We start from the raw sequence: 25,408 nt of genomic DNA on the forward strand, positions 1-25,408 counted from the left end.
TGTCATTTCTAATGCTATCACAATGAACAGAACAAGACAATGCTGTTCTTGATGTTAAATTTATAAATTTATAATGAAGGATGGGTGAGCACCATTAGGCCAAACGTCACTTCAGACCTTGAAGCAGACAACAGTCCCATGCTGCTTCACATAATTCAGACGTAAACCCTTCCTCCTACCACCCCCAGCAGATACGGGACGCAGTTACAAGCCACACGACGGCCAGCAGCTAAAGGAATTGCTCTTTGTGTCCCTGTTTACCTGCATATCTGGGTTCTTCAGTCGCTCACACCTGACTGAGCTGTCTTCCGTAGATTTCTTCTGAGAAGTGCTTTGGAAATCAAGGCCTACTGGGTCTTCATTCTCATCATGTGCAGTTTTTGTTTTCTCTTGTTTGTTTTTATTTTTGAAACTGTCATGGTCTTTATTTAAATAATTTTCAATACTAATAAGCTGAGTATTTTGCTCATAAATATTTGTTTTTTTCGAGTCTTTATCTAAACACTTGAGCTCATTCTTGTGCAAAGAGTCAGATGCCTGCATCACAGATGCTTTTTTTGTACCTTCAAGTATTCTGCATTTATCTATCTGTAAATTGTTAAAACTGTCCGTGTTGTTGTTCTCACTAACAACTGTTCTTTCTTTAAGTTTGTTTGTGCAAATCTGTTCATCAATGCTGCTAAAATTTGAACACTGTTTAATTCTATTGGTTATCTGGTCTTTCTGCACATAACCAGAATGTATTATTTCCAATTTTTCTGGCAATTCAGATTTATTTTCTTTAACACATGATGATGATGTGTGCATATTAGTAAATAAATGAGAAGTTTTATTTGAAGTCTGATGAAATGCGTGTCGGACAGCTTCATTAGGTTTTGCTAAAATCAATTTTCTTCTTGCTTGGAGTTTCAGAGAAGCCTTCGATTCACCATCAAACCTAGAAGTACTGCTAGGAGTATCAGGTGTTTTCGTCCTTGATTTACTGCTGTCTTCTAGCAAAGAAAAATTGGATTTAGCAAAAGAAACAGAAGACGGATCCTTGCCTTTCTTCAGCAAATTTTCATCTTCATATGTACTTCGGAAAATTTTTGAAGTAACTGGGCTAGTTTCACATGCTTTGAATGGACGTCCCGCAACATGAGAAGTAGCTGGATCGCAATGAATCAAGTGCTGGGCAATCCTTGCTATAACCTCCTGCCGCTCCTGAAGCAGAGAATCGATGAGAGGGTTTCCCTCTCCTGCAGAGGGACGGCCACAGTGGTTCACTGGAGCACGGGGATCAAGCCTTGGGATCTCTGGTATTGCTCTGGTTTTGCCTTCACCGCCATCTTCTTGTATTGCTTTATCTAAGTTGGCAACAGAAGCAGGGGAGGTTTCCTTGCCTCTCTTAAGCAAGTTTTCATCTTCGTAAGTACTCCGAAAAGCTTTTGGCATAGCTGAGCCAGTTTCATGTAGGTTGAAGGGACGTCCAGCAACAACCGGTGAAGTAGCTGGATCACAGTGAATCAAGTGCTGAGCAATTCTTGCGATGACTTCTTGTCGCTCTTGAAGTAAAGAGCCTATTAAAGGGTTGATTTCTCCGGTGGGCTGATGAGAGCAATGACCATTTGTAACACGGGAATCAATTAAAGAAAAGGTTTTAAAAGTTCTGACAGCTGTTTCATGAGATTGTGTCTTATTGTCTGCTGTAGCATTATAGCACTGAACTTTAGATTGTGATGCCCCACAGTCAGATCCAAGGCCAGTAGATGGATAAAGCTTTAAATTTCTGATAGATGTAGTAAATTCGGGTGTCTTTTTTACATTAAGTAGGCCTTCAGGTGTCATTGTCCACGCTTGTTTCCCACAGACACGCTGTGAACTGGAGGTACTGCACTGCTCTGCCGCACTGGATTCACTGCGCTGATGTAACTTACGCTCTTGCATTTGCTTTTCGTAAAAGCTAAGGTTGGTGTGAATACTACAAGTCAGAACTGGGTAGTTCGACTGTCTGGGCAAGGACTGGACACTGACTCTCAAGGCCACATTGTGAGAAACATTAGGAACAGGAAACACGTGCTCAGTTGGTGTCTGGGAGAACGTCCACTGCAAGTCCACATCTGCAGCGCTCACCCTGAAACAATACAGAAGAGCATTTATAGAAACACGCTACCACACTTTGCAAAGTACACGAACTATACACAACCACCAGAGGGCTGGGCCAACGATGTGGCACCCTCTGAAAACAAAGAGGAGAACAGATGAGAAGAATTGTTCTAAGATGAGTTGCAACAACTGGCAAACAGAACTTGCTCCTCAAACATACCTGTACAGAATGTTACGGGGAACAGCACCATGTGAAACACTCAGCCATGCGCTCAGTTGAGAGAAGAAAACGAAAGAGCGAACAGCCAGTAAAAGTGTCTTCTCTTCAATGAATCGATCTCCACTTCTAAAATGCATTAAGAGAAGCACAGAGACGTTAAGAATATACAGAGAGAACTAAGAGAACCAGAACATAGAATACTATTAAAACTAAGCTTTCACAACAGTATCTCTTGCTGTCCTCTTCCCTTTCTCCATTTATACTTTTAGCTGTTGGGTAGGTCAAGTGTTTTTAAATATCTTGTAGGAAATCAGTCTTAAAAATATACTTTATTTTATATATATTATACATATGTATTGTTAAAGTATTTTGCATTAAATACTGGAACACAGTATTGTATACTGGAATAATATATTTACAGATTTTCATTCTGAAAATAAAACATGGCTGAGTCAAAGAAAACAATGAAATTCCAAACATTTTGAAGACTACACAGCCTGATTTATTCCTACCTGTATAAACTTTTATACAACTTAACAGACCACATATAAAAATGACCATTTTCAGCTAGGCACACTACATACTCTGCATTGCACAACGCAGAAATTATGGATACAGCAAGAGTAAGATTAAAAGATGCTCAGATTTCACTAGTAAATAGTGATTTGGTCAGATCCTGAAGTCCTAAAAGTAAAAGGCCAATTCCAAAACAGTAGCCAGCTACTTTAAAGAGATTTACAGGACAAGATTCTTGCAATTATCAACTAATCTTAACATCCAACTTACTGTCGAGGAACTGGTTCCAAAATCCACCTTTCTAACAGCAATGCATCTTGTTTGATTGCAGGATCATTTAAATCACTCCCCTCGGTGTTAGGCCCTTCATCGCTGTAGCAACAGTCTGGAAGCAACATCACTTCTACCATGATTGGAATATTGTTTTTCCACAGCAGCATAACCTCAGATCTGGTTCGCCTGGCTTGACGGCACTGAGGGAATAAATGCAAGCCATGAAAATGGTAGCCACATTTAAAACTACTTTTAAGACTTATTCCAAAGAACTGGAAAAAGGTAAGGATCAAGTTCTGAAGGCTAAGTTTCATCAAATCAGAGGTAAATACTGGAGTATTAAATGAAAAAGTAACAAATCATTTATGGCTGCTGTTCGAGCAACTGCATAAAAAGAGCTCACATCCATTTTCTCCAACTACCATACACTGCACTACTCTCTCCACAAGTCACCTTCAGCAGCATCTTAAGAAACATTGTGGTTCTGAGCAGGCTAACTTCTGCATGAATAACAGTGTAAAATCATACACTTTTTACTTGAGAGATGGGATGCTCCAGCCTTAACCCAAAAGAGACTGGCTAGATTTGACGGTGTTCCTGCTTTTTGGACCATTAACTTTTCAATACCACCTGGAAGATCAAAAAGTTAGGCAAGTCAGCCTACATTTTCTCAAAATAAGAACAAGAATGCTAAGTATAGCGCTTGCAATTTGCATAACAAAGGCTGAAATAGGTACTGCATTCAGGTAGTCTGCAGAATTTCATGTTCAACGATAAAAGGCTTAATGATCTTTCATTTTAAGGACAGATCTGATCTATTATTAGTATAATACTAAAGTACAGACTTGTTTAAATGCAGAACTGTCACAAAGTAATTGTTATTCGTGCTTAGCTGTGAATCTACCAGGACTTCTCATCTGATTTTGATCGCGGTAGCAAGAACAAAGTCCACAATACTTGCGATGAAATGGGTACCATCATACCTGAGCCACTCTGTCACTGCATTCATGCTTAGTTGTTGGGGGCTGACTCGATTGTGCTGGAGGACAGTGGAAGCCCTCTGTTCTGCCCTTTATCGAATATTCAGGTGTTCGACCTTCAGTGATCAGCAAGGCCAAGGAGACCAGGAACTCCTCAGCTTCATACTCGAAGTATTCATCTAAAGTATCTGTCAGTTCAAAGAGACAAACATTAACATCACCTATTGCATAACAAGTGTTTGACTGTTCGCTGCCCCTGCAGTTTGTTCCAATTTATACCTCAAAGAAGAGGTATGGAAAATGTACGCTTGTATCAGGCAGACTGTCCTCCCCTTAGCACCTAAAGGATCACACCACCAAAACAAACCAACGGCCTCAGCCCATAACTTGCCACTGCAAGCAGATAAAATTACAAATACTCTCTAAAGAAAGCTACATGTAGTAACCGGCCAAGTCACCAGACTTCACCAGTGCCAAGAAACAAGTGTTTGTGTTGTGATCCACGGCTGCATTACAGCTTTTCTGAAAGAAAAAGGCTTCCTGAGCGCTAACGGAAGCAGCCTAACGGCAGTATGACTTGGCATCATTAATATCATACGACAGATAGAAAGGGAAGACGATACATCATATAGTACGTTAAAAAAAATGAATAGCAAAAAAAAAATAGTAAGAGTTCCTTCTGTTAGGAGAAGTGGGACACAATGTTCTTTAAGATTTTTATTGAGAGTTCCTCTAGCTGAGAGCTGGAGGTTATTTAAGAGAAGGCCATTTATAGTTACCAGTAACAGCTTTCAAACATAGAAAAGGTTCAGGAGGAACGTAGAGAATATTCATTGTTTTGTACAATGCTCAGTCTCAACTTGTACAAAGAATTAAAACTCAACAAGTCTCTGTAAACAAAGCAGCAGCTGTCATTGCTCTTCACGAGTTACACTGGCACCCGATTCCTGCGGAGCACAATGCACAGGCCCCTATTTCATGGCAGCCTGTAGAGCACCCTGCTCCCCCCCAGCTTAAGGGTGTCACACAGCCTTCCAACAGCCTCCAACCAGGCCATGCCATTCCCCCTCTGCTTGGAAACGCTCAAGGATCAAAATGATTTAGTTACTGAAGAGGTTACAGCAAGATCTCCTCAGAGGAAGCTAAAATACATTGACTTCAAAGTCTATTTTAAGAGTAGCAAAATAAAGCAGGTGGAAGCAAGGCTGGCAGCGGTTCTGTATTTTTATGCTTATGGGGAAGAAAGGCACATGACATCTTCACAATTTTAGCATGTGCCCTGTGTCGTCCACCGACACAAAACTGCCAAGATGGACAGGCCAAGTCCCACTTTTCTCCATTTCTATTCCTGTTTTGATTACCATGGATAAATACCTTTCCTCTTGGAGAAAACCGGACTCAGGAGTCTATTTTTTTGTTGCCTTCATTCCCTAATACCAGGGCATTTAGCAAGCATGGCAAGACAGACTTGAGAAATCCATATAAGGGACGTATTAAACAAAAACTCCAATTAAATGCCTAATTACCTGCATATGCAAATTGCAAAGTATGTAAAACTAGCTTTTGCATGTCCATGATTGCCTAGTTCGGGCTTGTATTCCCCAGACCCCAGGGCTTGCAGACTATTTGGAGGGATCTGCACGAGGTACCCGGGAGAAGCCAGCCCACTGCCAGGGAGCCAAGGTCATTATCCAAGCCCCCATCCCTACAGACTTCCCCCCACCCCTTTTTCCGTGCCAGCCACGGGGGTACAGGGGGAGGCAGGCAACTGCCCAGCCCCAGCTGTGTCCTCCCCAAAAAGGGGTCTGGATGAGCTGGGTGCTGCCAGCAGCGCTCACCTGGCCACCAAGAGCAGCCAGAGGACAGATGAAATCCCCCAGAGGACCCCGAGAGGCACACACACCGTACATGAAATCATCATTACAGTGGTCATTCATCTGACAGAGGGCAGAAAATTACTAATAAAGGGAGCATGAAAGATTAAAGGAACAGCAAATAACAGAGGACAAGCCTCATGTGTAGTGATATGAGTCACCTACAAAATTAGGCACCTGCAACTTTTTTTTTTTCCCCTGTCAAAATCCTGGTCAACAACAGGTAAGTCATACCTGCAGAACAGGGAAATGGGATACGGAAAAACTCTGACAAGCATTTAGCTATTACCTGGCTGCCAATACAAGCATCATGCTCATCCCCGCGTGCCCAAAGATCCCAGTAATTTTAAGGAAGTCACACTAGGACAGATCACTACTGAAGTGCTTCTACTCCGATGTAGAAGTTTCAAAAACCTAGAAAGTGCTGAGCAGGAGAGATGGCAACAAGGATGGCTTCACGTTTAGCAGCTGAAACAGGAAGGGGAAGAAAACATCCTTAAGAAAATATGAGAGAAACTGTGTAGTTAAAATATGCAAAAACACTATGGTTTAAAAAAAAAAGTTAAAGAGCTGGATCAAGATGCATGTGTTTATACAGGCAGATCCCACCTTAGACAAATCGCTTCTGAAGGAACAGGAGTATGCACAGTAAGATGCGATACCTGATAATTTTCTCCAGAAAACTTTAAATAGCAACTAATAATAATAAAATAGAGCCGCCCTGTAATTAACACTAACAGCTTATCATGGGGAGCAGCAGACCTATTGGTTTGCCCTGTCTTTCAGAAAGGATCTGAATTTGACCAAAAGTTTTTGGACCTGACACAAATTAGTGGGTAAGATCTATGGCCTGAGTGCTTCCTCACAGCTAGATTCAGGCAAGAAGCCCACCTTCCTCACACATTCCAACCACCTGGTACTGAAGCTCACACTGTACACCTAAAACGCCCGGTTTCTTCACAGAGATCACGCTGACATAAGCCAGAGACTGCTTGAACATGTCCAAATGCAAGATCCACCTAGCGAATAAACACGGTAGCTCTATAGCACAGAGCACCCCCTCAGTACCCGCAGACGGTACTCCGGGCTCCGAGCACATGGACGGTGTTATTCCACATAAACAGACAAGGCAGAGGTTCAAGTTCAATGCACAAACCCTGCCTGTGCCCCTGGGCCAGCCCTGTTGTTTCCCAAGTTGCCAGTTCCTTGCCTGGAGTACGGAAGGAGACCAGCTCGCTTGACAGACACCTGCACTGGCTGCGTGACACAAATAGGATGTTCCGAAATGGAAACTGCATCCCCTTAAAGGATGACAAGCACCAAGTGCTGAGCTAGGAAACACGGCTGTTTTCATAACAGCATTACGAGGGCAGGGCCAACGCTTAAAACTTGTATCAACAGTACAACAATCAAGGTATTTGATCTCTTTTTACGCAGAAATGACAATGGATATTGAGAAATGCATTTTCCTACAAATTTCATGTGGCATATTGACTTTTTTTCAGCTCCACTAGATTTCTATATTATCTACCAACTAATAGTTTTAGTAAAGGAAAAAAACAGCAATGAATACTGAGAAGCTGGTAATTGTTCCTACACAACAGGCACAGATGATGCAAGTTGATGTAATTGAGGACAAGGGTGGAAAGACATTTATAGAAACAGCAAACTCAGTGTCTAGTTATAAAAAAAAGTCTTGGTGCACGTGTGCTGTGACAGTTTGCTTTTGCCTATGATTCAGCCCTATTTAGGGCATCATATACTGTGCACGGAATAACCTCAATCCTATAATCTGTCTACAGACATGATTTTTATTCTGCTTCCTCTCTCCCAACAGGACATCCAAGTGTATAATACAAAATACGCATCCCAGCAGTGTACGGTTCTTATTTCCCTTAAAATAGCTAAAACTCCAGTTAGCTGCCACAAATACATGGGAATTACAGCAATGGGCACTAATTTCATCACAAATTGAAACTCAAGTGCACTGACCAGCTAGTCAAAAGAGAGCAACAGATGCCACATGACTGTAGGAGTGGAAACGAGAAAAATATAAATTTAGACTGAAGCTACTACAAATAGAACAAAATATCCAGTACTGGAGAATTTAAACCTGGAGGTACACCATTTTTGTCTTCCTTTGTCTGCTCTACAACAAGAAGTGTTTTTCTACATCTTCTGGACAAACAGGAAAGCCTGTTTAACAGGAGATTTCGCAAAGGGTCTTCCTTGCCTGCCCCCATCCACAAATCACTGGAGCACTGCAGGAAAGAACAAGAACTCAAAACCAAATGAAGTTGAGAGTGGTTTGTGTTCCAAAATCTCCTGAAATTACACACAGGGGGGGGTACAAGCGAGCCACAAACTCACTTAGCTGTAAGCGAGCACTCTCCCCACACTTCAGCTCAGCCCGGTGCACCCAGCTGATTCCTTTCACAGCCAGGTCACGACTGTGGGGACCAACTCCCTTCCCTTTCCTATTGCAGTATTTTCTGTTGCAATTACAGAGCGTGTTTTCATGGGTAGCAGAAGAGCATTTAATCTATTTTCTAGGCTCAGACAGGAAGCAAAGACATTCGGTACCATGCAGCCCATTGTGCTCCCAGGGCCACCCCAGCGGCAGGCTGGGAGCTGGGATCCTTTCCTGCAGGGGTGGTGGCAGCGGGGTCAGCTCGGGCAGGGCCTGCACCCCTCACCCTGTGCTGTCCCCTGGGGACCCCCACCGATTTGCAGGGCTGCTTTTAAGGGAGAACATGAAACACGGCTAATAATGACCTTTAAAATATGCTCTAAGACTGTCCCTGGCAAGTCTTCAGGCACCCGTAACAGCCTGTGAAGGCCACCAGCACAAAGCACTTGGATCCCCAGCTCTGTAGGACGCTGAAGCCCAGCACCAAGTGGGAGCCGCATGGCACGGGCTGCTTGGAGCTGCTGGCTGCCAGCCCCAACGTTCACCCACTCCCCGCTGCCCAGCCAGCACCGAGCACTCACCTCCACACCACACTGCCCCCACGCACCCCTCCAGCCTGTGCTGCACCTCATTCAAGTACATTTGGTACGACCCCGGTCTCAATTTTTCCTCCCTATCTCCTCCTAGCAATTGCGAGGCATTGAAAAAGTTACAGCTACGGCTCTCTGGCCCTTCCCCCAGAACAGCTAACTCCAAATAGGTTTTATCACCTCACTTCTCCAAAAGCGGGTTAAAGGTAGTTCTGGGTTTTAAGAGTAAGGCAGGAATTCAAAAAACTACTGTGAAGGAAATGAAACACAATGTAAACATTTGACTAACAGCTTCTCTTCGGGAATTAGAAACACCTAAGGATGCTTCAGTTAACTAACTCCATGTTGTACTCCACTTCAAAGAAAGCTGCCCTTCAACCTCTGAAATCCACGCTTTTCTGGATGTCATGTCCGTACGCTACAAGCCCCTAATTATATCTGAAGTCACACAGCTCACAAGCCTTGCAATAGGAAGGTTTTAAGTATAATTTTAAATATCAAGAGTCAAAATCATAAGCTGGCCTACTCCTTTCAAGAAACAAGCCATTGACTAGGTTTACTTAAATTTAAGCAAATGCAGTGACCTGGTGACACACCTTACTTTAGGAATATTCCTCTATAGATTTCTTTTCCTGCATTGAATCCTGTCTTAGTTCCTGATCGATCTTTGAGCCTGGAAAGCATGACAGCCATTAAGAAAATGCTGGTGTAGAAGTGCAATGCCTCATCTTACTTCTGCTGCCTCCTTTTGTTTTCCAGTGTATTGAGTTGAACCACCACCCGATTATCAAACAGTTCAGGTGGAGGCAGGAAACAGTAGCACAGGAGTTTGAAATTAGGATTGATGTAGACCCTGCTCTTGTTCAAAGGAAATAGGCTAGAAGCTATATAAGTGCTGAATCTACTTAGTTCTGCATAGAAGAATAGGAAAAATTTATCTGCTTTGGTGTTCTGACAACAGTTTATCATCAGCACACATAACCACACAAAATCTTGCAAGAAAGGGGTGATTTTTAAAAAGCAAGACATGGCTACACGGCAGCCAACGGAGCTCCTCCAGGGCCACACGGATCCATCAGCACGGTCGGTACCGCCAGCTGCCCCCAGCCCGCAATGCTCCCTGCGCCTCCGCGTCACCACGGCCCTGCTGCACGCAGCTCACAGCACGCTGAACTGCTCTCAAGTCACTTTTTCAGCAAATGAAGTTATCAGAAGGACACTGGGCTTAAAACTGGGCCGGACAAAAAGTACAATCTACAAAACGACTTCTACCAAAACCCATTCAGGGTCAAAGAGTTTAATGAGTACCAACATAAAAGCCAAGGGAAGAACAGCAGTTGCACTCATTTAGAGCTAATTTTCTCCGCAATAATCTCAGAAACTAGTGCTCTGAGAGCACAAAAAGCAGACTGGTAAACTGAGCTGGGTGTTCCCATCTTGCTTCCTGCGCTCTGGCTGACAGCCTATGTTGCCATCACTGCACAGCTTACCGAGTCAGTTCTCTTCTTCCAACTGGAACTCACTATTGTTACCTAGCAATGTCAGTTTAACCTGCTTCTTTTGACTTTCTGGCAATCAACCAACCTCTAGGTCCTACATTTGTATCTTGATGAGAGAAACCAGCTTTATTTTCACTTACTTGGGCAAAGAAAAAGCACAAATGATGTAAGCTCAACTGTTTCTTCCTCCAGAAGGAAATGACAAATGGTGAAGCAGACTGAGCATTCTGATTTCACGGCCTGCATCTAACAGAAGAAAAGCAATACCTGAAGACAGGCAGCAAGTTTCAGACTCTTTTCAAATCCCACTTCATTGAACTGGGAGAGATCACATATTCCAAGATACAGCTGTTCCACTGTACCCTGACAGAGGCAGGAGAGCCCTGGAGTGTCAGCATAAAGCTGTACAGGCTCTAACGCTGACTTTTTAAAGGATGTTTTAGATCTTAAATGCAAGCAGGGTGGAGAAACAACACATAACGCTTTTTGCTGATCCTCAGACTTCACTGTCTACAGAATGGGTTACAAAAGATGCTACTTGTACTAACATGCTATAACCAGGCAGGCAGTGAAAACAAAGAGGACTTCTGCCTCAGTTAATGCTCTTAATTAAACACAATTTGTGTTTTCCCTTATACTAAGACTTCCTAGATTGCCATTTGGCTAAACGTGAACTGCACAAAATCTTATAATATAATGAAAAAACATACATGCCAGGAGCCGACTGAATAATTTCTAAGTTTTCCATTTGCTCTCTTTGAGCTCTACTTTTTCCCTTGGTTAGCTGACCGCTACCTACATTAGATATTAGAACAAACCGCGCGACTTGATAAACCTACCGCTGAGACAGACCCTTAAAAAAAAAAAAAAAAAGACAAAGCAACAGGATTTCTAGTTCAGCAGCTCTGATTTTTTTTTCAGTTATCTTTGTTAGTTCATAAAAGGTGAATGATTAGAAAACACCTCTTTCAGCACAGGTACATGTCACTAAAAGTACAGAATAAATGCTCAGTAGACTGTACAGCTGTAATTGGGAAGGAAGGTTTTCTATACAGCCTTCACTCAGCATCAACACTGATTTACCATGCTCATAAACATGTGGATATAAATTTTGCAAAATTATGTGGAAAATAAATTACTGAAGTGATCCTATTCAAGCTTCACAGAAGGGAGCAAGGGACCTGTGGAGAGGAGACCGAGGCGAGCTTCAGTCTCCACCAGCACAGCGTGCAACTGCGGCCAGCCAAGGTGGCTTGGGAGTGGAAGGAGCCGGGGAGGGAGGCAGTACATCACCCTACAACAGAAAACACAGCCTCCGTGAGCTTACACAACGTGAAGGTTTTTTCCTAAGGTGTTTGCCAGAAAACGATTAAGCTTTTTTAACATTAGAAGTATGGATTTTCCTACATCAGATTTCTAAATATACATTCAAGCTTTTTTCAAACTTCCTTCACCACTCACTTCTGATGAAGGCAACCCTCTCGGAGGGGCGAGGCCTCGTCCTTCACCACAGCTTCCCTAGCCAAATGCACCCTGCAGATGAGGACGATGATGGCTGATGAGGAGCTTTGCTACCAGAACTCGCCAATTCAAGACCCAACCGAGCAGCAGCAGCGACACAGCTGAGGGCACGCAGACCGAAGGCTCTCCTTGACTTGCTCATCTTTCTGCGAGCTGTACATACCACACTGCAGTGGCTCCATGTCTGTGGCTTTCTTTTCAATGGAAGCCTAACATGAATTTACAATGAAAAAGCACGCATACTTGGCCAGGTCTCACCTCTTTCTGAAGGCATAACATCCATACGACAGTTGCAGCAGTTGAGCACCAGGAGGCCTAATTCCATCTGAAAGCCAAGACTTCCCTCCCATTAAACAGGTTGACAGCAGTTCTGCAGTAAGTTCTGGCTGTGACTGCATTTGTATAATACATAAAGAAAAATGGATGCCAGAAATTTTATCTGAGGCCTTAAACACAATACAGTTCAGGACTGCACACACAAGTTTTCTCTTTAATTTGTTCAACAATCAAGCTCGACTAAGACTCAACTATTTGCAGCCTTCTGCAATATTTTATACAGAGATCGATCTAAAGATGTAAAACAGCAATTTGTGATAATAAATCACTCTTATGTTACCTGGAAAAAAACACTGGACTGTGGTTAAAAAACAAAACAAAACAAAACTACGGGAGGTATTTCAGTGCTTATGGGAGCTGCCAGAGCAGCTCTCTACATAAACCACTGCATGTTTGCATCTTGTGCTGCCCAGACTTCTGCTAAAACCTTGTTCTGCAGCTTATTGCTCCATATCTCTACATCTTTACAATATATGAAACTACCTTTGAGAACAGCATTCACAGTCATGTAGACAGGCCAGAAACACCTTTTTTTAAAATGAAAAACAAAACAAAACCTTCCTCGCTAACACTAAAAATCATCTTTGAGATATTTCAGGCTTTAGCTCATCACCTTAGGTAATTACAGTTCTTAGAAACGTTGACAATATAATTCCAAGTGCTCTTGTGCTTATTTTACTGTTAATTCTAATAACATTTCTTTTCTGAGGAGGAACGTGAAGTGCCTTCAGCTCTCAAGATTTTCAGCAAATGATTCGGGAGAATCATTAAGGGGCTGAACAAACCTGAAGCGGGAGCACATAAAGCTCCTGATGGTGAATGCCATCTATGCAGTGTATAAGCGTGTCTCAAACACCTGGTATTATACAAGAGAAAAACGCCACGGCCACCCAAGCTAGCATTTCTCTTCCTATGATCACTGCACGAAAAGAACCGTTACAAAACATGACATTTGCTTCAGACTGCTGCCAGGCCTCTTAAAAATAAACCAGAGCGAATTCAAGAAGTGCAACGTGAATGCAAAACACCCAACACTGAATCATTTTTGGGTGGACTCGACAGGGATGCCACAGCTGTGAGAAGCAGGGAAATCCCTGTGAAAGAGGAGCCACGTGGCTCGCAGGATCGCACGTGATGGAAAACCTTAACCCAGCTCTGGGCCTGCACAGCAATCCTGCTGCCAGAGCAGGGGGCGTTCTGCAAGTGCCGAAGCACTCGGCCTTGGAAATGGTGTCACACTCCAAAAACCCATCACTAGCCACTCACCTGCACCAACTGTGAGGTGCCAACGAGCCCAACCGGGGTGCGGTTACAGCCATCAGCCCCAGACCGAAGTCTGACTTTGAACTCCCAGGGGAGCAGCAGCACGTAAACCAGCCACCCCGCTGCCTCCTCCTTTCCTCTCCTCTCTTGAAACGTTCCTTCTTTCAATGGGCAGACAGATACAAGGATACAGTTTCCAGGACTACTGAGGAACTGTCTGCACCTTGAAAATCTCCCTAAATTTATGCAGCAGTATCTATTTTTAATAGATATTGTAATTTCTCAGTTTTACTGTGGTGTGCCTTAAAAAACAAACCAGTGAGCCAGAGAAGGATGTGGGACGAGGGAAGGGCAGTTATTCTGGGAAAAACCACTTATGACCTAGTCCACTTTTTGGTAAAAGTAGTCTACTCTATTACAAGGCTATTAAAAACCTGACTGGGGCCTCCAATATGCAGCATTAGTATGTCACTTCTTCAGGGACAGCAATTCTTATCCTCCCCTAGATCTGTCACTTCTCCTAAACTTCTGGTATTATTCCGAGTGCCATGGATTCAATAAGAGCACAAAAGAGGTGCTACCAGCAGCTCACCAACACCTCAGTAAGCTGTACAGCAGCACCTTCCCTTAGGGGCCCCAACAGGAGACTTCAAATACTCTGTCGTCTGACAGGAACCTATAAAAACTACAGCGCAGTGTCATGGGTGAAAGAAGCACCAGACACCCACACTTGTGCTTGGTTCAGCTGATATCCCTGTCTCAGTTAACCCATCCAGAATATCTGGAAGTTAATTTGCCTGATTTTTTAAGATTCTAGGGGAAATGACAGTCTGTGCAGCTTTCCACAAGGCCTGAAAGAAGATCTTGTGCCAGGAATTAAAAACCGTCGGCTGCTCGGGCAGTGATGTACTTTTGTTCCAGTCCAAACCATCACAACAGTCACTGCACGTGCCTAGCCTTATTCCATCTGTGCAAGTACCGAGCAGCTTGATGCAGACAGGTTTTGTCCCTCTCTCAGGCAGTCTGAAGAATCACCAGGAGCCTGGCTGTGTGACAGCCCTCTCGTTACAGTTCAGATTTACTTCAAGATTTCAGAACACAACCCCACTAATGAAGCTGTGGAGCACTCAGACGTTGTCAGGCTTCCTGTGCACAAACACACACGCCTTGGAAAGTACCTTTTTGAAAACCGGACCCACTCGAGCACTGCAATTTAAGAAATGCTTGTTTGCTTAAAAACTGCAAGCATCTGCTTTCCCTCTGCCCTTCATTCAGCCAGCCCACAGTGCAGCTTGGAAGGCTCCCATAAACATCCCTGCCACCCGGCACCTCGTGGAGCAAAACAAGCTTCTGACAGCCCCAGACACGAGACACTCGCCTGAAGCGCTAAAATTAACGCTCCTAGAGCACGAACGGCAGCGTGTGTTCACAACAGAGCTGTCCAAAACTCTTCCCCCTCCTGGAGGGGGGCAGCGTGTCCAGCCTGACCGTGGTGCGGCGTGGGCCCGGCGACAGCGGCCCCGCAGGCTCTGACCTCAAGTCACCCATCGGCCCTGGCCTCCGCGCCGAGTTTATTGCTTGCACGTGTGTTTTGTAACAGCCTGTCCCGCGTATTCTTAGAACATACTTTCCAGAGAAGCTCAGGGACAGGGCTCACCCTTCCACTCAGCGCCACTCCCAGCCCCCAGCAGGATCACCCGGCTCCTCCACGCAGCCAGCGATGGGACGGCGGCCGGGGGCCCAGCTCTGCACTCGCACGCTTTAAAATCAGTGACCTGCGAGTCAGGACACGGAGCAAGGAATTACACAGAAAACAAAACACTGCGCTAAAAATAGCACGAAGAAGAATCAGAGCTTTTATCCAGCCCAGGCTCCAGGTCCTCCACGGGCTCTTTTGTATTTTGTGCAAAAACAACAGGCATCAGCAACGAGATGAACAAACAAAACCAAGCTGAGCTCCTCCTCCAGCACTTACAGATATGTGTAACCAAAAGTACCCAGCAGGGGGAAAAAACATGTTAAGTTTGAAGCCAACAGAAAATTTACACAGCAAATACACAACTTAAATCAGAAGCTGTCAAAATGACTTTTTCTTTTTTTAAAGGAGAAAATGCTCTAAAGCCATCTGCAGCTCTGAAACAACAAAGTCTCCATCTGCTACACATCGGCTACTAGCAGCTCAGACATCAAAGATTTGCCCACTTGTCAAGTTCAATAGCCACAAGTTACTCTGAATGCTGGAGCTGAGCATCAGACCAAAAAAAGCCCCTCCAAACATCACAAAACCCAAGGACCTGGCAGCCACGTTCATTGTGCCAAACCTCTACGTTACCAAAAAGGATTACGCAGAGATCTTCCGATACAAATCCATAAGGAAAATAAGTTTCGTTATTTTGAAGCAGCCACATCACATAATTTTGTTGTATTATCTCTTCTTTTAAAGAGGAGATGAAAAGTGAAGTATAGAAGATTATAATAAAAACATTTTAAGTTTTGGGAATATACGACTATTAGGCATATACATGTATGACTACACTGACTATTGCTTTTAACAGCGGGTTTTTGCAGTCATTTATCTTCAAGAACTGACATAAATCATAGTTGAGAGATTCTCAGCATCGAACATTTTATTCTCATCAACTGAACCAGCGGCTCATCTTGAAAGTACCAGAACCTGACACAGGGCTCCAGGCATAATGCAACTTGCCCTCTTCACCCCCAGAAAGAAGGTGGAATTGAGTTCATTAGACTCTTCTTGCTGAGCTGACCAACCTGTGTGCCACCCTAGCAAATCGCATTTAGAGAGTAAAGCACGGGATCGCACCAGGCATGTGCTCTCATGTCCTTTGGATGGTCTCTGCACCCCCTCACACGCTTCTGGGAGCTCCCGCAACGCCAGGCACAGGTCACTGCCCCAAACAGCCCCTTCCCTGCTGTGCAAAACGCGACCCCTGGCACCTTCTGGCTCCTGGCTGGGGAGCCACACTGCACCCACATCCCCAGCGCGTGTATTTTGGCAGCAGTGCCCCAAGTTTTCCCCAGAGAGGAGTTCTTTCTAGTCCAGGCTGGAATGAAGCTCGAAGTACTCCCTGCCCGTGCCGGTGCCACTGCCCAGCAGCACCTCGCTTGCCTGCTCTGGGCAGCACCCACAGCACCCACATTTCCCATGGAACCCATCACTGAAAACAAGTGTGCAAAACACACAGAGGCATCCAGCCTTATGAGGAAGGGATGTATGGCTAGTGCCTAACAGGAAAACATTTTCCCGTTGTATTTTTTGACTCTCAATACATCTTTTTGCATTCCTCTGCTGATTTTTTTCCATAACAAAACACTGTTTTTTTTTTTTTAAAAAAAAAAAAAAAAAAACACTTTTGCACCATCTTCCATGGCTTGCCATCATTCCTGTTGTCTCTCACTATTGCAGTTAATGTTTGCTTCCAATTAGCTTCCGACATTAATGCGTTGGAGTTTCAAGACCATTAATTACCTGGAGTTCACAAGTTACCCTCCAATTGGGAAGCGCACACGTGGTGCAAAACAGTGCCAAAAGCACCGTTTATCAGTATTATCCCTTGTTTCCTTACAACTCTCCCTGTTGGAAACCTTGATTCTGTGTGATAGTTGCATAAGGTCCGAGGTGAGGACAGTCTTTTTTTTTCCATGTTTGTACAACACATAGCAAAATGCAGCCCTGGGACCTGAACGTGCCTCTTAATTTGTATCCCAGAAAACAAATACCAACCACCAGGTAAGAATTCCAGGAATTTGCTTCCCTTCTCTTTGGAAGTAATTTATGGCTGAGGAGGCTGAAGAAGTCCCTGGTCCATTCAGGTAACCAAACACAGCAACACAATATTGCTCTCTGCAAATGCAGTTTGAGAGCATACGGGGCAGGTACACTTGTGTGTACAGGACTGTCTTCACCCTGTGGAGAAGCCACTAGCACAAAGTAAGATCAGCAGCCAAAAACGTAACTCACAAAAACAGCAACAGCTGAAGAAACTACTTATTTTGAGAGCACTGATAAAAACGAGCTTACAACAGGTTGTTTATGCTTCATAAGAAGTGACTCACATGCAGGAATACTCACTGATTTTGTCTGTGGCTTTCCCCGGGGAACAAACTACAACCTGCCTCAGAAGCACTTTTCTCCAGCAGTTTCAGTGCCGTGAAGTTTAGTCTACACAAATGCTCTTTCAGGAACCCTGCTCTAAAAAGAGATCTTGCCCATTCTAGTTCTAATTTCACTTGGTAGTAGAAACAGGAACTGCAGAATGACTCTGCTACAGCACATAGGAAAGTTAGCACTTGGTGTCCCAGCATCCTGCCCAGAACAGCCAGGGGCCAGCACCTCTGCAAAAAGAGCACGGACAGAGGAAACCCGCAGCAGTATTTTTCCAGAGTGCTCTAACAATGCACGGCTGATGCGGAAGTTTTTACATCACCAAAGGGGCACAGAAGGTCCTACCTTGCCCAGTGGTCAGAGCTTCAAACCCACCACCCCGTCCCCGCCTTGGCCACAAATGAAGAGCCACATCCATCCCATAAGCTACGGGTTCTACCTTGCTCCTCTGCACCACACCAAAGCCAGAGTCCCCTACCTCCTCCTCCTCCCTTTTCCCCTCACAATGCCCTTCTTACAGCAATAGGTCATTTTCATATGGAGTTAAATGAAAAGGATTCAGATGGATCTGCTCAGAGTTTCAATGCAGAAGGTGATAGTAATACTTTCACCGCCAGGCATTTTAAAGTATGCTGGACGTTAGACATGTTTCAGAACGATCTTACATGAAGCAAAATACACAAGGTCTCTAGGAATTCATATCCACGTTCTCTTAGTTTATGTTTTCTCCTCCAGCTGGTCTGCTTTGCCGTTTAAAATTTATTTTAATGTCATAAAACCAACAAGTCATCTTCAGTTCCATAAACTTTGCTAAAAATGGAAAAATGTGTTAGTTACCATGGGAACAGCGAGGAGTCGCTAGGTCAGGATGCAGAGAACTTCTCCTGTTCTGTCTGATCATTTGCATCAGAAGTTCAGTCAGCTGTTATTAACTATTTAACAACAGCTGCACTTGTTATCTCTGGTGCCTGCTATTTAAGCTTGCAGAACCTATTGCCCCACCTGCAGCCCTTTTGTAAACTCCTAATTAACGTGAGTTTAATTCATCTGAGGGTTCAGTTTTCTCCCAGGCAGGATGATCACTATTACTAGCCTTAGCTTGCTGGTCAATATTCTCCTTTCTCACCAAGGGGAAGGCGTACGCTTGTGCAGACACCCCCCTGGAAGCAGCAGCTTTATTGGCAGAGATGTCAGCCTGGAAAGAACTCTGTTGGAGGGTAGATGTGGCTGCATCCCTCCCGTTTCAGCACACCCCACTACAGTACATTCCCCAGTTCCACAGCATCCCTCTGCCTTCTATACCTCATCGCCTCCACACCGCAGAAGGAACTAGCTTTGTAGTTTTACGTCAGAATACCAAGTGTGGACTCAGCTATGTGTTACTACCAAAGAAATGCTACCTTGTATCCTCTAATTAAATCTGGATATCCATCTATATTCATCTACCAGCTGCATACGCTAAGAAAGCAAAAACTCAGCTCTCATATTTGCAAGCTTGAAGTCTGTAGTTGAAATCTTCTCCCTTGACCTCACTATCTTCATTCAAATCCGTGTGACCTAAAACAAAGTACTGACTCCTGAATCTAGTCCTAGGGCAGCTGGCCAGACCTGTTGCTCTTCACTCATCGCGCTCTCAAAAGAAAATTGGAGGCTACACACTGACAAAAAAGGAACAACATACAACTGTTTTTCTTTTACTGTTCCTAAAGCTACTTAACAGTAAAAAGAAATTAGTCCTGCTAGGAACACATACCAGGCCTTCAGCAGGAAGTCCTTGTTTCAGTCATTTAACGAGAAAGTACTGCGCCACATACACCAAAGCGTGCTGTTTACAGGTACAAGGTACAGGTACAGACAGCAAAGCTCAGACCCCCAAACTTATAAAGTGAAGGAAAACAAGTTGTAAAGTACTTATGTGGGAATGGAGAGAGAGCTTTGCAGAGTATCAGAAGGCTAAATCACAATCCAAATAAGAAGGGAATATTTTCCAGTCTAGTCTTTCACTCAGACGGCGGGCACACCAACAACCCGATACCTGCACTAGCAATCTCAGCGCAGCAAGATGTCTCTGTTTGGTGCAGAGACAGCAGGGGCTAAGAGGCCCTCTCAGATTCTACTGAGACGAGAGATTTGGCAGATGAACGTACATGTGCGTACGACAGATCTAATACAATAGCAATGGCTTAGGGCACCGTGCATCACAAGAAAACAAAATTTCATTACTTCTGGTGCCAAAGAAGAAGATGCAAATAAACAGGCTGGACCATCTAAAAAGGCTTCTTTCTCTTTGGCCATGTTCAGGAAAAGTATCCATTAAGAGATACTCAACTTCCCAAGTGCAGGCTTCGTGAATTACACCCAGGGCAGCTTTCTGACCATCAAACCCCATCTCACTCCAGAGAGTTGGTTCAACTCCAAGAAGCTATCCAAACACTGATGGCACATCTAAGCCCAAGATAAACACAGCCACACTGAGGAAGAACTATTAAGCACATTTTCTGTCCACATGTAAGCATGTGAGGCACTTACTAATGCTGTTGAGCTGCCTTTTTTTTTTTCCAGAATACCTGAAAAACAAGAAAGTGAGAAACAAACCAAAAAGTGCAAATGCACTGCTAATAACAAAGTTTTAAGAGAATATTCACAAGGAGAGAGATAGAAACACTCAAAAATTCAAGAATTTTATTTTAATGGATAACACATGAAACAGTAGATATGTAGTATGTGGGTTCAGCAGGAGCTGATACTCTTGGAACTTTATTACAACCACCACGTCAGATAGAAGTCACACCTACAAGCTGAAACTTTTGCAGCACTGCTGCTAGAACAGAACTAGCTATCCAGTTACTTAATAAAAAAAAAAAAAAAAAAAAGCATAGGTCTTGTTAGGAAGTATCCTCAGGTGAGGAATGTAGATTACGAATCCCATTATTTTATCCAAAATAAAGACAAAACAAAAACCCCATGTAAAATCTGACCTGTAGAACTGTAGTTTCTTTCTGCATTCATCTTCTCTTTAAGCTTTCTTACTTCATCTCTCAGAACTCTTTGATGTTACAACCTGTTCATCGCCATCTAAGCGGTGGGTAATATATCTTGTGGAACTTTGTCAGAACATGTTTGACCACCCAAAATCCTCCTCCTAGCTAGCGAGGCTACGTTCAGCTTCAGGAGGTTTCTTTCAGTATTTGCAGTCCGCATTTAGTGCGTGGAGTGGAGGAAAAGAAGTAAGGCTAGCAGATCAGAGGCAGAGAGTACACTTCTTCATCAGAAACGCAAGGATCTCAGAAAGAACAGAGGTGAAATTGATGATGAAGCAGCATGAAGCTCCTCAGGTAATTTTTCCAATGCTATTAACCTTCACCTACAAGGTCTGCCCTTAAGTGGTTAAACAGTAACCTGCAAAAGTAAAGAAGTTACAAAAGAGACAATGCACACTGCTCATTGAAAAGGGGCTGGGAGAAGGGCCAGGCCCACAGGGTTGTTTTAAACTTTATTTAGAGGGATAAACGAGGACATTGTAACTCTCAAGTCAAGAGCCTGCTCATTTTAAAATGGATGCCAGAGCCCAGCACTGAATTTGGAGCTGTGAGCAGAGCCTGTTGCGATAGTTTCAGAGCAGAGCCGTGTCCCACGGCACAGCCCGGCCGGTAACGAGCAAGCCGCGCTGCTGGGCCCTAACAGCTCCCTCACAGCCGGAATGTGAAGGCTTTAGCAGAGTCCCCGTTCGGCTCCCCCTCTAACCCGAGGTGCCGGCCGCACAGGTGCAAGGCAGCAGGCGCTGGATGAGCACGGGGCCAGCCCCCGCCTGCACCCAGCTCCCAGCTCCCCGCTGCCCGGCCCGGCCCCCCCGCTCCCGGCCGCCCCCGCACCCACCTGCGGCGCGCGGCCCTTTGTCCCCGCCGCGCACCATCCCGGCAGCGGCAGCGCCCGTGCCCGTGCCCGCCGCGGGGGCGCGCAGCGGGGCGCGCGGCCGGCGGGCAGAGTAGGGGCGCGCATAGCAACAGCGGCCCGCGCCCATTGGCCGCGCCGCCGCCCGGCCCCGCCCCCGCGGCCGCAACGCTCGGGGGCCGCGGCGCGGCCCGGCTGCCTCAGGCGGGGCAGGGCCCCGACCCCCAGCCCAGCGCGGCTCCGTCCCGAGGCGGCAGCGGCCCCGCCTGGGGCCAGGCGCCCAGCCCCGGCCTCCCCAGGGTTGTCCTGGCGCAGCAGAGGCACCGCGGGCACCACCTCACAGCCCGCAGCGACCTCCGCACCGCCAGCGGCTGCTGAAAGCCACCCCCAGCTGCTGCTTGTTCCCGCACAGCTTCCCCAGTTTGCTTTATTAGCAGCTGGGGGGCAGCCCCCTTCACAGCCACTCGCAACCCTTGGGCAAGGTCTCAGCTCCTCTGCCCGCCTCTGCCGCTCTCAGGGAAGATGCTCGCAGTTTCACCGGGATTTTAAAAGGAAGAAGTATCAATGCGTAGCATAAAGCTGCTCAGAATTTCATACCGGAAGCTTAACTGAGGATGAATAGAGCTAGTTTATAAAAACACACCCAAAACAGAAATCTGAAGGCCATTATGTATCCTGGGATGGGATGCAAGGACATAAAACGCCTTTCAAGCACTGCCACTTAACCTGTTCTAATTGATCCAAAACCTTTTCTCACAGAAACTCTTGTAAAGCCAGTGTGACTGTGTAGGCAGTGACCAAAGGCAGTACAAGAATAGCCAATTTTAATGAGCTTCCCTCAATGTAGGACGAGGCAGGTGTGTATTCTGGCAGTTTTACTCTGAATGCATTCAACTTTTTTTCCCTTCACATTCCCCAGCCCGTCACACGAAGCTGGACTTACCCTTTGCATCCTCTTTTAAAAATGGATCTCCACTGCAGAGCTTTTCTAGCGTTATCAGCTATTCCTCCTGTTTCCGCTTCATAAACTGGCTGCTTGGTTTTACTCGTTCGCTTTTTACCAGCATGAACATGACTAAAACGGGTCTCCCATCCCTTCCTCGCATTGGTGTGGTGTAAGCAGCCACCGGCCCGAACACCTGACCAGGAGCACTGCTAGCGGTGCAGTTCTGGTAGCTGTCAGCACCCAGCCCTTTTCCCCACTCCCAGCTCTCCAGATACTTTGTTTCTCACAGCCCCTTCATGGCTAACAAAGTGTCTGCCCGTTTGAATGGCCTACCATTCACAAGGCCCAAGCTGAGTTTCCCCCTCAAAGCACAGCAAAACAAAGCCACACTTCATTAAAAGGCATCTGAAGTGGGAAGCTTGGCATAGCAAATTCGCATAAAGAGTCTTGTTTAAAAATTTTTACAGAAAATAAAGACTTACTTCTGAGCGGTGTAAGAGTCGATACTGATCCCTTTGACCTGACCGTGCACTCCCAGTTCGTGCTGGTCCTGGCAACTTTGCCCCAGTTAGTAAGAAACTCCCCCTCCTTTACTCCACATCACTGGAATATTTATTAAAGCTCTTCTCCTCCTGATCCACCGGTTCTCTTCTCTCTTTCCCCCAAGTCAAGCTACTTGATAAGAGTTAAAAGCCGAACTAAAAGCCGTGATTAACAAGGGCAAGCAAACAGGAGGCATCAGCCCAATGTATCAAAAAATCACTCTGCTCACACAGAAGTGATGTCCTCAGTGACCAGTCACCACAAACATTTACTCAAGTGTTTTTTCTTAACCACCCTCAGCCCTTCCAAATCTGCAGACAAAGCTTTCTACCAAACTTGCTGGCCTGCTTGGAAGTGCGAATTTTAATCATGGTTGCACTTGGGCTAGTGCCATGGCAGGAAACCAAGAGCAATGCCTGGCTGGGTAGAAGGGCTTCCATACTCTGAAGCAGAGCACACTGACCACGGCAGCTCTTCTTGCACCTCTCCTCCTCTCTCCCCTGACCCTCAGAAGAAGTCCCCACACCACCACCTCCCCCAGTGGTACTGACCACGCTGTGGGTATTAGCTAACACTCACCAGCTTCAATTCTTCACCAAAGTCCTGTTTCTTCCCTTCCGTCCCCCCACAGTACCTAATGACCAGATGATACTTGCACAGCACCCTGAGAAAGGAGCTGAATTTATTGCAGCATAGGGAACTGTGAAACATGCCCTAGAAATCTTGAGGACTCATCAGTGGGCAAAAGGAATCCCTGCACGCACGGCACCTGCAATAGGTTAAACTAGTACAAGCAGTCACCTGCGTCTCACTAAGGAATTTCACAACCTACAAAGGACCTACTTACCAGCCCGGTTCCCAGAAATCCCAATGGAAGTCACCAACTTCACAGGACGCGCAATGTAAAACTGAGGACGTGGCACACACGCAACCTGAGGCCTTCTTTCGGAAAGTTCTCTTTACTTCAGAATACATTTTTATTATACCTCAGAAAGAAATCTGTGACTGTGCACTTACAGCCATCCCACCCTGCAAGGAACAAAGTCACACTTAAGAGGTTTGGGAAGTCTTTTAGAGCAGTGCATCCATCACAAAGAGGCGACTGGGTACTACCTGCCTGGATGGAAAGCGTGGATGTCCCAGCAAAATGAAAAATGGTCAAGTCAAAATAAACTGGGGGAAGCTGAAGAACTCCCCTTATTGCTCTTAAAAGAAACAAAGATGCCCAGAAGACTTCTCAGTATGACTACTTTGTTCATGTCTGTTTCTAATAATGAATCTCGCCTTCAGAAGGGACACGGAAGTTTCATCATTAGTGCATGTATGTGGAGTGCTTCATTCCTCGGGTGCTCATTTGCCTCCACAGCTCCCCCCTGCAAGTCATCCCTGCCAACGTGCTATCCCATCACATCTTTTGAGTCAACAAAACCTAGTAAATCCCATTCCAGATACCAACGTTAAGCAATTCTGGTCCAAAAGCTGACATTAAAAGGTAAAGTACCAACCATCAGTGAAAAGAACCAGTTCTTCTTTGTTACGTGGGCCTGACATCTGAATACAAGTGAGCTAAGTAAAAACCACTTAATTTGGTCACTGTAACACTGCAATGTTAAAAAAAACAGCTTGAGAATTATCAAGGCTACCGTACAACTTAATTATATGCTTATGAACAACCTTTAAAAACAATTACAAATTGCTCTTCTGATCTTGGCAGAGTTACACTTACAGATCAGCTGTACGCGGCCCAGGCTGAGCACTTACAGCCACATCCATCCCACCCTGAACAGGACGAGCAGAAAAAGGACTATGGAATGAACGCCAAGTCTTCCAAAGTCCAACTGTATTTGCATTCACCTAGGCATATAGACATGCTGAATTGCCTATCAATACACGAAGTTTTGTGCTCAGTGGTACAAAGGTGACTGTGCAATTGTACACGCACGCCTAATGCACTTGAAACTTAAGAACAAGCTTCTGCCTAAACATTAAATACAAATGACCTGCAAAGACTGAACAATTGAGCACCACCTTCAACGACAATGAAGTGAAACACCTTTAAAATCTAAAAACCAGCTTGGAAGTATCACATCAGGATGGAGAATTTATTAAAGCTGTCATGACAGATAAACTACAAGACCTTATTGACCAGAAGAACAGCTGGTAATTGCTGGACTGGTATCTTAAACTTGTTGCTGATAGAACAAACCCTATGGCTATTCCGCCACCATTTAACAGTTGCTATTAGAAGTTTGTCAAAACACAAACCAAAAAAAACGTTCTGTAAAGAGCGAAGTAGAGCAAGTTCTTTCAACAGATGTTACATAGCCGGTTTGTT

General features: G+C 45.0%; 1 protein-coding gene across 4 annotated transcripts in view; it reads right to left on the reverse strand.

Annotated features, from left to right (window-relative positions):
* The window catches only part of ATOSA (atos homolog A), a 44,189-nt gene that overhangs the window by 12,781 nt on the left and 6,000 nt on the right, over window positions 1-25,408 (reverse strand). Inside the window, exons 1-6 of one of the 4 annotated variants that reach the window (XM_027467085.3) lie at window positions 21,570-21,711; window positions 20,672-21,092; window positions 4,078-4,262; window positions 3,092-3,294; window positions 2,306-2,431; window positions 262-2,113 (exon numbers count right to left, since the gene is read on the reverse strand). In XM_027467085.3, the coding sequence (XP_027322886.3) occupies window positions 262-2,113; window positions 2,306-2,431; window positions 3,092-3,294; window positions 4,078-4,262; window positions 20,672-20,702 (2,397 nt within the window). In that variant the 5' untranslated portion in view covers window positions 20,703-21,092; window positions 21,570-21,711. Of the gene's footprint in view, window positions 1-261; window positions 2,114-2,305; window positions 2,432-3,091; window positions 3,295-4,077; window positions 4,263-6,237; window positions 6,282-20,671; window positions 21,093-21,569; window positions 21,712-25,408 lie in introns of those variants that run through there. The other 3 variants (XM_027467082.3, XM_072043551.1, XM_027467086.3) reach the window with 3 other exon arrangements.

The sequence above is a fragment of the Anas platyrhynchos genome, chromosome 11 (assembly GCF_047663525.1).
Source record: "Anas platyrhynchos isolate ZD024472 breed Pekin duck chromosome 11, IASCAAS_PekinDuck_T2T, whole genome shotgun sequence".
NCBI classification, from domain to species: domain Eukaryota; kingdom Metazoa; phylum Chordata; class Aves; order Anseriformes; family Anatidae; genus Anas; species Anas platyrhynchos.